Here is a 16,142-nt window from a genome sequence, read left to right as displayed (position 1 = left end):
GCCCGAGATGACAGCCGGCTTCAATCAAAGGTCCCTTGTAAAAAAAAAAGGGGGAGCGGGTTGGTTAACCCATTTAGGCCTGACCTCAAAATTAAAAAAAAATCTTCCAAATCCTCCAGTTTTCTGAAATAAATATTTTCACGTTTTCTCAAAAATAGCAGACCTACAAGCTCGTAGCGCGCCACTCGGTGGCGCGCTATGAGCTTGTAGATCTGCTATTTTTCAATAGCTAAATTATAACATAATGTTTAAAACACCAAAAGGGGTTCCCCCCCCAAAATGGGTTAAAGTCTGGGGGACGGTATGGTGAGAACCTGGTCCTTTACAGGCTGTTTACCTGTTTTACTGCACCGTTACTACATTGTGTGACGTGAGACTTCCTCTTACCAAGCGGTTACGGGAGGGATGGGCTGCCCGTTCCTGCTCCATAAGACCAGTGGAGACGGACTGCCCTGGACCTCACATGGCAGGACGACTTCGGTACCTACTTCAGCAGCCATCTTCACCGTGTTGTCATGCCCGCTTACACCCATTATTTTGGGCATGGCTGGGGAGAGGGAGTAAGCAATCATGTTTGTTACGAAGGATATTGTTACGAAGGATATTGTTACGAAGGATATATCCTTAGGTCGCTGGTTCGTATCCGGCTCGAAGGACCATGTAAACGGGGATCTAGTCAGAGACCAGTTATGGAGCCAAGAGTTTGTATTTCACCCCTCACTTCTACAGAGGACGAACTCTCGGCTCCATAACTGGTCTCTGACTAGATCCCCGTTTACAATGTTAGATAGGCTATTCCCGAAAGCGGGAAAAGTGGAATATTTGACTCAGAAAGTCAGAATCTCACCTGGAGTTCGAGAGAGAGGGCAGTTGTTATTGTTACAATTTAAAATTTACAATTTACAATTTAGGCATTTAGCAGACGCTCTTAATCCAGAGCGACTTACATTTAGCAAGAACAAAAGCATGGGAATACATCACATATATAAAAAGCATTTATCAAGAAACATGCGTAAGCTAAGAACGTAGCTAGAACATATCTATATAATGACACTTTACATATAAACTATACATATATACTATACTATGCTGTACATATATACTATGAAGTGCTATGACTACATACAATGCAATTATTGTGCTGTCTACATAACATGCTATAAGTCTGTATCAAATGCTATCTAAGTCTAAAAAGTGCTGTCTAAGTGCTATGGGCCATGGTGGAGTCTTGTTATTGTTACATTCTGTAAAACAACGTTATGTTTAGGTGAATGTGGTGGAATCTGTTTAGGTCTTACTGTTAACACTGAGCTGGACCTCTCGGCTGGCGTAGCCCACAGGACTGGTGGCGGAGCACATGTAGATGCCAGCATCCTCTGCAGTTGGGTGGAGGATGTGGAGGTGGCCGTCATCAGAATCAGACTGAGGGAGGGTGTTCTCCCTGGCTACGGGCTGTCTTCCCTGGGGGTGCAGGGAACAGGGCAGAGCACAAATCCAGAGTTTATATACCGTATAAACAACGGCACAGGGACACTAAACTAGGCTAAAGGGTTCAAGTCCAACCTCTGACGCGTTGTGTAATTACCAAGATCCACTTAAAGCTTTCTTTCCAAAACACATGTACACAGGGGAACACAGCCTTCAGCGCACTCACTTCCTTTCAAGACAAGATGGCTTTTGCAGATTCATTTTTATCTGACAAGAATAGAAATTTACTTCACTCCAGAGCAACTACCAGAGAATGCTTAGAAAAAGACATTGTAAAAATAGCTTAACTGAGACACACACACACATGCACGCACGCACGCACGCACACACACAAAACAGCAGATCTACAAGCTCACAATGCATGTGTTGTGAGCTTGTAGATTTTCTTGTGTCAAATGTGTTCAATCATGCCGCTGTACTGTAATACAGGGCTTATGTTTAATCAGACTAATAGATTTAGTCGATCAAAAAAGAAAAAAAGAGATACTTTGCATCTTATTATCTGTTTCTTGGCAATACGTGTGCTCAGTAAACCCATGATATCATCTCTAGCAAAGTCATCAATTTAAAATAATCTAGGAAACAGAGTGGATGATTAGTTGCTGGATCACATTAGAAAAAAGATAGGCAGTTATTAGTTCAATAAAACAAACTATGTAATTAGGCCAAAATGTTTTGTTTTTGTTCGCTTCTATTTGAAATTTGATTTAGCATTGCCTTGGAGTGATCAATCTTACAACAAAATGGCCAAAACAATGATTTCCCTTTAGATTCGGTTGAGAAAAACAGAGCCACTCCATTAGTCATGTACGGATTCATGGGACGCATCCAAAATGGTCATTAAGTAAAGTACATTTGGTCTAAGAAGAAGCGTGACATCCTACCTTAGACCAGACAACAGCTGGCTTGGGAACTCCACTGGCCTCACAGGACAGTGTGATGGCTACGCCCTCATTAGCTATGTAGTGGATGGGACCTGCGTTGATCTCGGGCGGTGCTGTGGGAGTAAGTAGGTCAGAAATACAGCTGTCTGACCGGCCATGAGCAAGTAGGCACTGAATTATCGCTGGCCTTAAGTCGGCAAGCCCGACTGCATGAAACATTTCTTCATTACAAACTGATGATGAACCATAATCATGCCCTGTCTGTCATTACAGAGCTCCTGAGGAGAATGACCCCTTTCATCAAAACATGTGCTACATGGAGAGTACTCATTACCATGACAGCAGGTGGTCAAGTCATCACTGACATGCTGCTTCTCATGCCGAGTCAGCGCATTCTTGCAATGATTGTCTCTAGATGAGCCCCCATTCTGTAGATAATGGTTGGGATTAACATGTGCCCTCTTACCGTGGACCTCCAGGGTGACTGTGATGTTCATCGTGCCGGCGACGTTGACGGCGGTACACACATATTTCCCGGCATCCTCTGGGATGGCTCTCTCCATATACAGACTGCCATCACTCCTCTGAAAGGTTCTTCCCGTTTGCTGCACCTACCGTGTGAACAAAAAAGTGTGTTTGGCAAACAATGATAAACACACACACTGCATGATGGACACGGATAAATATTTAGTACTGCATGATCTTACAGGTTTTCCATCTTTGGACCAATGTCTTTCGGGAAGAGGTATTCCGTCCACTAGCATGCAAGGAATGCTCAGCGACTGACCAATCCCAGAGGTGATGACCGGGGCACCCTGGGCCAAAAGAGGGGGCTCTGTGGGTAGAGGCATAGAGGGTAGAGGGGCATCATAGACAGCTGGATATAAATAGACAGCTGGATATAAATATATACTGCATATAGAGTAAACGGCCGTTGTGAAAATAGAAAGGAGCATTTGACATTGTTATGACTACGACTAAGGCTACAGCCATGTGTTTCAAATTGGAAAAGCGAAGTAGGTTGACTAGGCGGCAACCAATGAATATGTAACAAGTCCACAATGCGTGCAGTTGAGATAGCAAGTCAGCAAGCTCGCCTGCAGACCTGTAGGCAAACGTCAGCGAATTGACAGTGTGACAAATGACGGTGTATGAAAACACGACTTACTGATTAAATAATGGCGTGTAGACGAAAAAAAAGAGAGACTAAACAAGCCTACCCAGTCCACCGACACTGACTCTGGCCTCGGTCCTGACGTTTCCAAACTGGTTCCTGGCTTCACATATGTATACTCCTTCATCATCCAACCAGAGACCTGCAGAGAAACCCCCGGTGGCATTGAAAAGGCCGTACTTACTGCCGTATACACTCATCACTCTATAAAGTAGCCATAAGCATAGACATCCATGCTCACTGGGAAAGGAAACCAAGCACTAACAACAGATATATCATTCTGTCTATAGATCATCCACTCAACGTGGATATGGTGTTATTGGTTTGACTGTGCCGTAATTAGAGTTATAAATAGAGCATAATAGGATTAATGGGTTTGCTTCAGCTGTCTGCCGGCTAACACACATATCCTGCACAGTCAATTCTCTGGAGATCATATGATGGAAGATCAACATATGATTCAATTCTTCTATTTGGAGAGCTGGACTCGTGTTTAAATAGCTGATGACAACATGTGTAAACACTGAAAAAAGCGATAGCGAGGGACAGAGAGGCATGTGTGCAAGTGACACAATTCTATTAGGTTCCATCTCAAACAATGGCAGGTGAAAATATAGCCATCTGCAACAGATTGAGCAAATTGGGTCAGATGGCAACCACAGACGGGATCAGTGATGGAAGCAGACCACTTCAGCGTGCAAATACTACTGTTCTCCTCCAATATAATATTACACACACTATAAATGTTTAAAGGGTGAGCAGCACATACGATCTCCTCCAGAGGCCAAGATTAGTCATTTTATATTATTCAAGGCTTCCAGAGTTCACAGCTGAAATTCCCTTTAACTTGATTTGAATGTAAGCCCAACTTCACTGAATGACAGAGAACAGGAACAAAATGATTAAGGACAATATCTGAACATAAATCTTTGTATTTTTTTTTCTTTTTTTCCAAACCATCAGTATTATAGTAGATAGTAGATGATGAACCTAAATTAATTATCTTTTTTCATACATAAATGGAAATCCATTTTAGAAGAAACTATTATTTTCCCATTCATTCCTTTTGTCTTCCATAAGCTACTTCATCCTTTATTTTTATTTTTATTTCCCATTCATTCGTGATCGAATCATTGTCTGCGGTCTGGAGGAGTGAGGGTTTGTGGTTTTTGTTGTGGTGGGAGGATTGTGCTGCTATGTGGATTACAAATGTATTACTGACATTGACTGATGATTTGTTTTATTTTGTTTATGAGTTTTGTGTTTTTGCAATTATCATCTTTTTCCTTTCTGTGGTGTTAAGTGATTTGTCATTTTTCAATTGTCATGTCTTAAATGTTTTCTCCCCATGCAATGTATGTCAATTCCTCCCATGAGCACAGAGGAATCCGCAGAGTGGCATTCATAACTGCAGTGTCAAGCAGCACAGCTTGAATACAGCGACACCTCAGTTATGACTGAATAAAGGGCAGCTCTCTGCGGATTCCTCTATATAGTCACTGTCAACCCCTACTGTTGGTCTTGGGGAGGGGTAGACAACCACAAGTCTCCTCAAGTACACAGAGTCGCAAGACATTTTGTTTCACCCGAAAGTATGGAGTTTCACTGGGAGGACATAATGGGCCTTATTTTTGTCCCCTTATCCCTAAACTTCTTTTGCCTTTTTTTCTATTTTGAAAAACATTTTTTAATAGTTCGAATAGCCGATCTACAAGCTCACAACGTGAAAATATTTTTCAAAATGGTAAAAAAGGCAAAGAAGTTTAGGGATAAGGGGTAAGGCACTGACAAAAAATAGGGCCCATTGTGTACAGAGGAACACGCTATCACACGCTATCCCTTGCCGGCTTCCCACCCACAAACATGGCCAATTCAGTGTGTTCATTGCATCCAGCCCGGCCAGGCTGGATGCAATGTGAAGGAATCAAAGCCCGGTCTGCACGGTGGTGAGCAGTAACTTTAATCCTGAGCATGATGAATGAATCCCCCCAGATGAGCAGCTCATCAAGGGTGAATGAATCCCCCCAGATGAGCAGCTCATGATGAATGAATCCCCCCAGATGAGCAGCTCATCAAGGGTGAATGAATCCCCCCAGATGAGCAGCTCATGATGAATGAATCCCCCCAGATGAGCAGCTCATCAAGGGGGATGAGCATCTGTGATGCAAATTCTTAAGACGTGTTTATTCCTTCACTGGTGTCAATCAGTTGATTGTGTGCTTTAGTGTTGCGATAGTGTCAGACGGGTGACTCACTATGGATCAGAAGATGCCCGTTCTCCAGCTGCATTGTTCTACTCTGGCTGTCGGTCTTCATAAGGATCTGTCTGCCATCCTGTCTGCGCCAGGTCACCGTGGGTAACGGGAAACCCCGGGCAACGCAGGGCAGTGTGATGTTCTCTCCTACATTAGCAGTGATGTCAACAGGCGCTTCAGAAAACAAGGGGCCTCCTGTAGTGGGAATAGTGGCAACAAAGAAGTATTGGATTTCATTGTTGAATACTGAAACATGAACATACTCTATGAAAGCATGACAATGAAATATATGAGGGGATACAATCCCCGTTCCGTTTTCAAGTGCAGACTTTATGGTCCCAAGTGGGAAATTTGGCTTTGTAGCAGAGTATAAAACATAATGCATGTTCTCATCCGACGAAATATGCATCCTGGAATCCAGACTGATGGCTCTGTTCTGCAGGGGTTTTTTAAAGTAAAAAAAAGAGATGTTGAACGAAGCAAATCAGTCTGGATTCCAGGCTACAAAATATCCCCCGAAACTCACAATGGGCAATATAAAGGGCAGAAAAGGAGTCACATGGGGTCACACACAGTTGAAAAGGTTAACGCGGGAATAAAGATTCCTATCAACACCTAAACGCCTTGACATTACATGAAATTAAAGCCAGAGTTCTCACCTCCAACCTCCAGAACGACATTGCCAGTGAAAGACCCAGCAGAATTGCTTGCCACGCAGGTATACTCTCCAGCATCCACCTCCACCACCTCTCGAATATGCAACGTCCCACGGTGCACATCCTGGGTAACAAATGGAGCAGAGCCCACCTCGAGATCACCTAGACACACACGCACACGCGTGTGCCAGCAACACGCACGCACGCACACACACGCACACACACACACACACACACACACACACACACACACACACACACACACACACACACATGCTGTTTTTTAATCCTGCCAACTAGTTTCTGTCTGAATAATGTGAAGGTGGTGAAAAAGGATTCCAATGCATTTTATGCAAATCATAAATAAACTAAAGTAACACTACTACCATCGCTACACACTTACAACTGCATATAGCATGGAACACTTAACATTGCACTTAAATAATGCACATACTGTATGACTAGCATTACCTTTGTACCACTGTATGAGCGGAGGGGGGATACCCGTGGCATGACACTGCAGGGTAGCATCGCCTCCAATAGCCACTAGAACAACCTCCTGGATGACTGTTATACTGGGTGACTCTGGAGATGGGATCAAGATTCGAGGATGGTAAAGAATCAAAAACGTGTACACCACATACTTTTGGACACACAATGTTGAATGTGAGAGCAAAGTAATATAAACTTCAATCGTAAAGTAGCAATCCATAACATTTTCAGGATGTCGTACACAGTATTAGTTCCTGACCCAGGTCTCCCACGTGAGAGACCACAATTCTACCACTCAAGGAAGAAGCCTACCCCATTTGGCTTGATATGAGGAAATATTGCACTTATGAGCTTCTAAATTGGTTTTACTTTTATTCATTAGAATAAGTTCCGGAATGCAGCTTTAAGGTCAACCAGGCCTCATCGTATACTGATGCAAGGCAAATATAGCAGTTGACATTTCAGCACGATCGCCGTGTCAACAACAGAGCAGGGATAGATGCTATTGGAGCAGGGAGACAGCTGAGCTGAAAGGGTGAGATGATGTCGACCGCCAGGCTCTTGCCGTCATGACACATCAGTGTTGTTAGAAATACCAGTCAGGGGGTGCCTGGTGGCTCAGCCAGTTAGTGCCACAGACCATATGCTCCTAGAGAGAATCTGACCGCCGTCTTGTCTCTCCTCTCTCTCTCTGTCCTTGCTTTCCTGTCTCTCTACTCTGACAATAAAGCCTAGAGATGTCCCCCAAAAAACAAATAAAAAACAACACTTGGGGACAACAGTGTACTGTGTATAATACCAGCATGCCTTGGGGAGAGGCTGCCACTGTCCATCACAGTTCAAGTCGCTGTCAACCACTAACTGACATTCTCAGGCTTAAACGTCATGCCTGTGATTTTTAGCCCTCCCGCCACACACGTGTTCTACTTCAATGTCAAATCCCCAATGACACTTTGAATGATTCACGCATTCATTCAAGTCACTTGCTGTTGGATGAAAGTCAGCAACACACTGAGTAATGGGATCACCAAAAATGAACTGCAGTATCAGAGTCAAAATGAACTGCAGTATCAGAGTCAAAATGAACTGCAGTATCAGAGTCAGCGCTCATTCTGAAGATCTCTGGACTCTTATTCACCACACAATAATACAATAAACAGTTTCTGTACAACTTGATCCTATCACTGTTGCAATTGCAGCAATTCAAAACATCAGAAAAGACATTTTCCAACAGACCGGTAAACATGCATAAAAAGCACATAAGCACACAGACACACACACTGCTAGACTGGATGGGTTTCACTCTAAAAAGAATTACATGCATTACTTTTCACTGGCAAACCAGGCAGGCGTGCCAACAGCGAGGCCATGAGCAACCCACTAAGCGAGTGAGTGTCCACAGACAGAGCACGCAATGTATGGAATAGGTTATCATTATCACCTGTTTTGAAAATGCACATACGCAGGACGTTGAGTGAAACAAAACAAGCACTCCTCCGTTTGCAACACAACCAGATTCCTACCTCTAAAATTATTGCAAAACTGTATTCATGATTCAGAACAAGAAAGACCTATTTAATGAGAAGAAGAAAATGTTTGTCATGTGGAATGTATTTTCTTGGAAATATAGTCATTTATTGCGAAATGTCTACATTTCCAATTTTCCTACATTTACCATAACATATTGTCGCTGTCGCTGTAATCACTTCATGATAACCGCATCATCCTGTCCGATTTTGGCTTACCTGCATAGGTGAGAGAGACTGACTTAGAGGCGGTCCCGGCCTCATTGGTCGCCAAGCATGTGTAATTCCCAGCATCCTTTGGGAGGGCTCCTTTGATGACCAGGAGGCCGTGTTGGTTTAGACTCAATCTGTGTAAGACAGAACACCATCAACGGGAATTCATGTTTTGGTGATTGCATATGCAGACGTCTCAGCAAAAACCATATGCTATGCCAGGGGACATTCTTGAATTAGCTCAAGGCAGATTTTTTTGCATATGCATTTAAATAGTCACAAAATGTACAGTACTTGTGGTTTGGATAGAGACACTGCATTGTTAGAGATGTAAATCAGCAGGGTGATGCAAACAAGATGTGGCAATTGAGCATTTCTAGCGGGCGATTTAAGTGGAATCTAACGACTCCAAAGCTCTCTGAGGACTCTTGCCGGAGGTGTTGAGTGGGTAGAGAGTTACTTTACCTCGGCCGATTAGTGAGGAACATGTTTCCATGGCTCCAAAAGAGAGAGGGAGGCGGGGAGCCGGACGCTGTGCAGACGAGGCGGATCTCGTCCCCTCGGGAGAAAACCTGGCTCTGGGGACTGACTGTCACGGAAGGAGCCTCTGCAAGGGAATAAAAAAAGGTTGAGTCAGGCCGTTACTCACAACTATAGACTACACTACGTCATGATTCACTCCTATCGGCAACTACATGATGACAAACCTCTGACAGTCTGGACAACGCTCGTGAATATCAGCAATCACATTTTTTTTCTCTGGCGTTTTCAAATACATGACAAACATCTGAACCCGTGCCCACGATGGAAGCCACAATTCTCAACATGCATCAATTCTGGGGCCGAGTGGCTAAGTCCTACTGCAAAGAGGCTGGGGGCCGGTAATGGAAACCAGATGATGGAGGCGGCCTAACAGAGGTACGTAACGTGGGCCCCGGTGTGTTAAGCATTTAACCAGATGACCCCGTGGATTTCTTTTCTCCGTCTGCTCGCTATAGCACAGTACCTGGGACGAGAAGCCACACAGTGATTCTGCTGCTCCCGCGGTCGTTGGTGGCCACACAGTGGTATTCCCCAGCGTCCTGCGGACGAACCCCGCTGATCTGCAGGGAAGAGTCGGGGAGCAGCTTGACCCTGCCTGTCCGGGGCTGGACGGCGCGGCCCGCCCTGTGCCACGTCAGGTTGTAGCGCATGGAGCCTTCCACCTGACACCACAGAGTGGCCACCGCTCCCACAGATGAGCTCACGTTGACAGGGGCCCTCAGGACGGGAGGGGGCTCTTTGTCACAACGAGGAAAACAGAGCGAGATCAAAAGGAGCACTATCAACAGTGAACAAACAGTGGGGGAAATAGTTTACCCTTAATACAAATGTTTGGAGCGGCATGTTTTCTATCACATTGATGTTCTAAGCTATAAATCTCAGATAAGGCTTTGTTGGAAAGTATTTCAAACCTTTCCAAGACTGTGATGTATGATTGTATGAGGACCATGCGGATAGGTTTGCGTGTGTGCCTCCATGTGTGTGTGTGTGTGTGTGTGTGTGTGTGTGTGTGTGTGTGTGTGTGTGTGTGTGTGTGTGTGTGTGTGTGCGTGCGTGCGTGCGTGCGTGCGTGCGTGCGTGCGTGCGTGCGTGCGTGCGTGCGTGCGTGCGTGCGTGCGTGCGTGCGTGCGCCTGCATGTGTGCATGAATACGTGTGTATGTAAATTGCGTACTTGTTTGTCTGTCTCTGTTTGTGTGTGTATGTGTGCTCAGCTTGTCTGTGTTAGTGGGAGTGTATGGGTGTGCACATGGATGTTTGTACATGCACGTCCAGATGTGCTGCTGTGTACTGTATGTGCATGCATATGTGGCACATACCTTTGACAGTCAGCTGCGTCCTGGCTTGACCCAGTCCTGCAGTGCTCTGCGCTATGCACTCATACGGACCCTCATCATCACCTGAGGCGTGGCCTATTTCCCATGATGCTCTGGCTGATGTCCTGAGACAAAGACATTAACAGATACTGTAGCTGGCAGGAGCATGATGGAAACAGGCTCTTAGGCCCTCCTATGGTTTAATGTTTGTTTTTAGTTAAACAAACATTAAAAACGCCATTGACAATGAAGGGAAATTTACGTCATCTTGTCTGTAACACAAACATTAAATGCCATTGACAATAAAGATAATTTAATGTTTGTTTTGTCCATGTTTGTTTTACATCACCATTACATCACCTAATAATAGCAACATGAGTTAGACTTTAATATATTAGCGCCCCTCACTTCACACAGGTGTGATTTTTAGATAATGTACAGCTAGTATCCCTGGCACACATGAACAACTGGAATACCTTTCACCTAAAGTCAGCCTCACTTTATGAATGTAATTCAATACAGAGCGCCAGCCCAATGCAAGAAAATACGCTTTGGTATTCTTCCAGGATGAATATGTAATGTCAAAATTGATTATTATGTGCCAGTTTCCTGACTGATGAAGCAATAAAACGCAGCACACTCAACTAACGCTAATGCTTTACAGCCTTGCTAACTGGTAACTGTGCAATATTTTGCTGAGTGACCTAATCAGTGTTTTTTTTTACAGCAGGGAATGAGTGCATGACGCTGTAGCATCCAAAGAAAGGCGAGCCAAGTGTCACAGAGTACTGAGCGGTGTGAACAAGGGGAGATACTCACTGAAATAACCTTTCCTCTCCCAGGGCGACCCCATTTCTGGTGAATCTTAACCTGTAGGGAATGTCACTCTCCACCGAACAGCCAATCACAGCCGGCTGCATGTAGAAGCCGTGCACAACACCGGGCATGCTCACTGCAGGGGCATCTGCAAACAAGAGGATGCAAAGGTTAAAGGTCACAAAGAAAGCTGAGAAAGACAGAGTGTGTGCGATTGTGTGTGAGTGTGTGTGTGTGTGTGTGTGTGTGTGTGTGTGTGTGTGTGTGTGTGTGTGTGTGTGTGTGTGCGCGCGATTGTGTGTGAGTGTGTGTGTGTGTGTGGGGGGGGGGGGGTGGGGGGGGGGGGGGGTTGTCAGGGCTGTCTTGCCTGGAACAATGTTGGTATAACTGACGCTGGACAGCCTCTGGAAGCGGTATCCCTCCTCATCCTTCCCAGTTGCCTTGATGAAGAAACTCTGGGTGGGAGTGCGGAACTCAGGGAGACTCCACAACCCTCGGCCACCCAGGTCAGAAGGCATGGGTACGGGGAGAGTGCGAAGTGAGCGCCCTGAACCGGACACCAGCTCCACATGGCTGAGCTGGCCTGGGGGCCGTAAGCCTGTGCACTTCAACAGAACATGCGCTGGAACTCCTGGGAGAGGGGATGAAAGGACATGATGAGTCACCTTCTTCCACACATGATCTCAGCTAAATGAGATTTGCCAAACACACGCACAGAACAACACACGCACAGTACCTTTTATAGGCCTCTCCCTGGTGGAGCTGAAGTCAGAGGCGGGTATGCTGGAGAAGCCAGCACGGAAGTCTAGATTGCTGACGCCTGTCACCCTCAGAGTGTGTCGTCCACTGCAGCTGACCTGGAAAAAGAAAGCTTAGATAATGTATGTACTGGCCCTGTCACCATCAGTTGGTCTATACTGGTACAGTACAGTAGATGCTTACTGAAAAATGTACCAATAAATCATGATCTATTAGGATACTCTTCAAATGCAATACAAATGTGATCATTGCATCAATATCGTCAGTATCACTGTATATTATTAGCCTCTCGTAGCAATACTAATATCACACTGCATGGATACTAGTCTCGTCCCTCTCAGTTTTAAGATTTGTTTCCGCAATGTCCCGCCATATGTTTGAATACTGGGCCCTGGTTGGTTATAGCCTGGTTCCAAACGAATCTGGTTGGCCGTCACCATTTCGGCCGTGAAGTCCTCCCACAATTGAGAGGGGCCAGACTTAATCTGCCTGGGGCAATATGCATTGCAAACTATGCAAAGACAGATGAAGAGGCTGGCTAAGCGAGTCTAGTATATTATCATTGTATATTGTTTTACTACCTCCTTGAGTCCTTGTGAGTACAATATGTATTGTTCAGAACATACACAATATTACTACATACAGTACAAACAACTTTTTTTTTTATCAGATTATTTCCTGGGGCTATACCTTGAGATTCCACGCTCCAGGTCTGGGGAACTTCAGATTGACTACACGAGCTGAGTTTGGGATGTTCAACAGCTCAGTGAGACCTTGCTCCACACCAACAATACGACCTACAGAAAAACAACAGACAAAATGATCTTTTCAATTAAGAAAATGTTTATTCTGGCTAGGTAAAGTGATAGATCATTTTCAGCACATTGGCTGCTTTAAGTAAAGCGAGGGTTCACTCTATTTATCTCTAATGTGTTAATGATTTAACAACTGCATTAAACACCTCCATCCTTGCCGCCCTCATTTCCCCCCTCCACACCAAATATCTTTTACGACACGTTGTGAGCCTGTAGATCGGCTATTTTCACTGAATGTGCCATTTTTCACTATTTTGAAAATCATTTTAATATAGTTCAACTAGCCAATCTACATCTACACGTTGTGAGCTTGTAGATCAGCTATTTGAACTATTTTAAAAGGTTTTTTTAAATAGTAAAAAACGGCAAATAAGTTTACGGATAAGGGTTAAGGGGTGGCGCAAGATATAGCCCCGCAGGGACAACGCTAAAACCGTCTTGACCCTTTTAGGATGCCTCCATGCATACAGTTGACATTCTTTAATCAAACACGAAGAAGCTTTGGCATGAATCATTTGCCTACCAAGGGGATCTGTGAGCTGGATATGCGGTGCTGGTCCACTGAGCGACACGGTGACCTCTCTCAGGCTGGGGTCAAAGGGCAACTCCCACGTGTTTTCCTGAGCACTGTCGTGGTTGGAGGACAGCAGGTGAACCATCAGGGCCTGAAGCGTCTCCTCAACCCACTTCAGAACCTGGAATGTGGGGGTGGGAAACAACATATAATGGTCAAAAACCCTACTGTACACCCCTTCGCCTAGAAACACCAGGGCCAGGACAGGAAGGATGTGACAGTGACCTTGCACTGAAACTCATCCACCAACCCCCTCCAGCACTCTGCACTTTGTATTTAGACTATTCTTTCATCACAGAAGCATTCCTCCGGGGGGTTTTGCCTAAACAAAAGGAAAGTGAAACAGCACCACTGTCAAAATGATAACATACAGTTTTCTGCACTCCCAAGCATGCATTCCCAGCAGACCGTCTCTCACAGTGGAAGTCTGTCAGGCGGCTGTCTTCCTGCTCAAACACAGCCTTCATGAATCACGAGACTCGTTCCTCGGAACTCAAAGACATGGAGATGTGTGTAGGCCTGTGTATTAGTCATTCCATTACCAACAGGCCAATATGCGGGATCAATTAAGGACAGAAAAGGAAGGCCCTTTTCCATTTTGCTATCTGCTGAATTGGCCGAGCTTGAAATAGCAAATGAGGTCGGAGGGCAGTGATGTTTTGGGACTGAGAGAGGCTCACTCCTAAATGAGACTCATTATCTACGTCTCAGGGCAAAGATTACACAAACCCTGAAATAATGGCGGAACAGCTTGATTACACTTAATGGCAGGAGCAATCATCACACAGAGTTTGATTTCGTCCAGTGACTATTGGAGAGGAATATTTCACCTTATTGTATTTCAACTTTGGCATGTACATGAAGATTACATTGGCAGCTTTTTCTTTTTATTAGATAGAAGAGTATCGAGAGACAGGGTCCTTGCAACTCACAAGGATTATGTGGTCTCTTCACTAACTGTACTATCCACCAGGCACGCCATAATTATTATTATTGACAATGAATGTAAATCTATGAGGAAACTGGGAACAGCAAAGCCAATTGAGTTAAACAGGGTTTTATTTCAGTAGTCTCACTGGACCAAACTTCTGCTATCTTCCAAATGCTTCAGAAGCAACTGCTGACTAGTATTTCTATTTCTCATATAATTGAAAGGGCAGACATCATGGTTGCATTGTGTCCATAATAACAATTTCACTGAAAACATCGCTTCAGTGGACAGAGGGCCAAATCAAACACGTTTAATATATTTACGAATACGGGAGTAAAGTGAAACAAGTATGGCCTTTGATAATTTAATTAGCAGGCCTTCCCCTTTCTGTGCATTGGGCCCAGTGGGCGCTGACAGCAGCTGGTTCCTCTCGTACTTTACAACTGGAAACAGCTGTAATGTGTGCCACATGTGTAGCAGCATCCCCAACAGAGCAGGAAACTGCTACAAGGTGACCTACATCTGCCCCGGGATAGAGAGGATTTCATCCACCACTGTTTGGAGAGGAGCGTACATAAAGCCATGAATCAAGCCTCAGACCTTAAATAAAAGAAATGAGAACATATGTATGTGGATATACTGAATGTAAATAAAACCGTCATAACTTAAGCAACGCTTGGGCATCTGATTTAGATCTAGAATGTTCTCCACTTTGCCAGACAACTAAGACGGAACTTCTGTTGTCTGGGCCGAGGCGAGGCGAGGCGTGTCTCAATGAACATGCTGAGCACTGTAGCCGCTCCCTGCTGGAGCCATGGGAGAATGCAGAAGTACACAGTCCTGCGAAACCTCATCCGGCGTGTTGCAGTTGAGCTGGCGTGCGGGGGGGGTGTCAGGAAGGACCCCCCCTCTATTCTTAGAAGCATGAAAGGAGGATGGGCAGGGGAAGGTCAGCTGAGGATGGAGTGATGCTCACTTCTTTTCACCCCCCCAGCTGGCCGGCGATCTTCGGATCTTCTGGGACTCGTTGCAGGCTTTGAACCCCCCAGCAGGCGACCAGTATTAGAAATGTGAGGTCCCTATGGGGTTAGGGTAGGGCGGCCTGGCTAGAGACCTCCCAGTGGTTCAGGGTCAGTTTAGGCCTAGGCCTGGCTAAAACACAAACAAAAGCACCAGTGTTTGTGGGATGCTGTGGCACTATAGGAACCAGGGTTGTTGGGACAAATCAGTCCCAGATGCACCCCCTTATTCCTTCTCAATGAAAATGCCAAAACACCTGTCCAGCCTATTCCTCTCAGACATCAGTCCACCACATCTGTCTTCCTGTGTCTGGGAGCCAGCTAGACTGTAGGCGAAACCTTTGTTCAGCAGTCTCAGTAACATGATAGAGGACACAGGTTAACTGGGTTTCACTTTACCCCTGACAAACCCACCAACTGGATCCACCTGATGAGGAAACCATTAGGACCGTTGACTCTTACAAATGACTCTCCTATGAAAAGGAAATCAAGGCACTTGTGTTAAGGATACGTGTAGTGGTGTTGTGGGGGAATGAGCGCTGGCTGACTTGTCAAAAGGTGACCAGAAAAGCTCAATGTGAGCCAGATCCAGTATAACAAAAATAATCCATGTCCTCATAACTTATTTATTATCCTGTTTCTGCCTGAATGCTGATGTCACAGCAGACCCGCTCAGCAGCGGA

General features: G+C 45.1%; 1 protein-coding gene across 1 annotated transcript in view; it reads right to left on the bottom strand.

The window, feature by feature from the left end:
* Positions 1–16,142, bottom strand: part of hmcn2 (hemicentin 2) — a gene marked incomplete at its 5' end in the record, with an annotated part of 74,624 nt that overhangs the window by 52,134 nt on the left and 6,348 nt on the right. The window contains 18 exons of the mRNA XM_079516984.1: positions 388–547; positions 1,299–1,461; positions 2,373–2,485; positions 2,839–2,983; positions 3,080–3,207; positions 3,593–3,688; positions 5,802–5,996; positions 6,461–6,619; positions 6,929–7,042; positions 8,695–8,822; positions 9,154–9,295; positions 9,695–9,967; positions 10,549–10,670; positions 11,365–11,509; positions 11,729–11,992; positions 12,098–12,218; positions 12,811–12,917; positions 13,459–13,630. Of these exons, the coding sequence (XP_079373110.1) occupies positions 388–547; positions 1,299–1,461; positions 2,373–2,485; positions 2,839–2,983; positions 3,080–3,207; positions 3,593–3,688; positions 5,802–5,996; positions 6,461–6,619; positions 6,929–7,042; positions 8,695–8,822; positions 9,154–9,295; positions 9,695–9,967; positions 10,549–10,670; positions 11,365–11,509; positions 11,729–11,992; positions 12,098–12,218; positions 12,811–12,917; positions 13,459–13,630 (2,747 nt within the window). The remainder of the gene's footprint in view (positions 1–387; positions 548–1,298; positions 1,462–2,372; positions 2,486–2,838; positions 2,984–3,079; positions 3,208–3,592; positions 3,689–5,801; positions 5,997–6,460; positions 6,620–6,928; positions 7,043–8,694; positions 8,823–9,153; positions 9,296–9,694; positions 9,968–10,548; positions 10,671–11,364; positions 11,510–11,728; positions 11,993–12,097; positions 12,219–12,810; positions 12,918–13,458; positions 13,631–16,142) is intronic.

This window comes from Electrona antarctica (assembly GCF_951216825.1).
Source record: "Electrona antarctica genome assembly, chromosome: 12".
NCBI classification, from domain to species: Eukaryota; Metazoa; Chordata; class Actinopteri; order Myctophiformes; family Myctophidae; genus Electrona; species Electrona antarctica.
The sequence above is the reverse complement of the archived record's forward strand: the minus strand, read 5'-3'. Positions and strand labels throughout refer to the sequence as shown.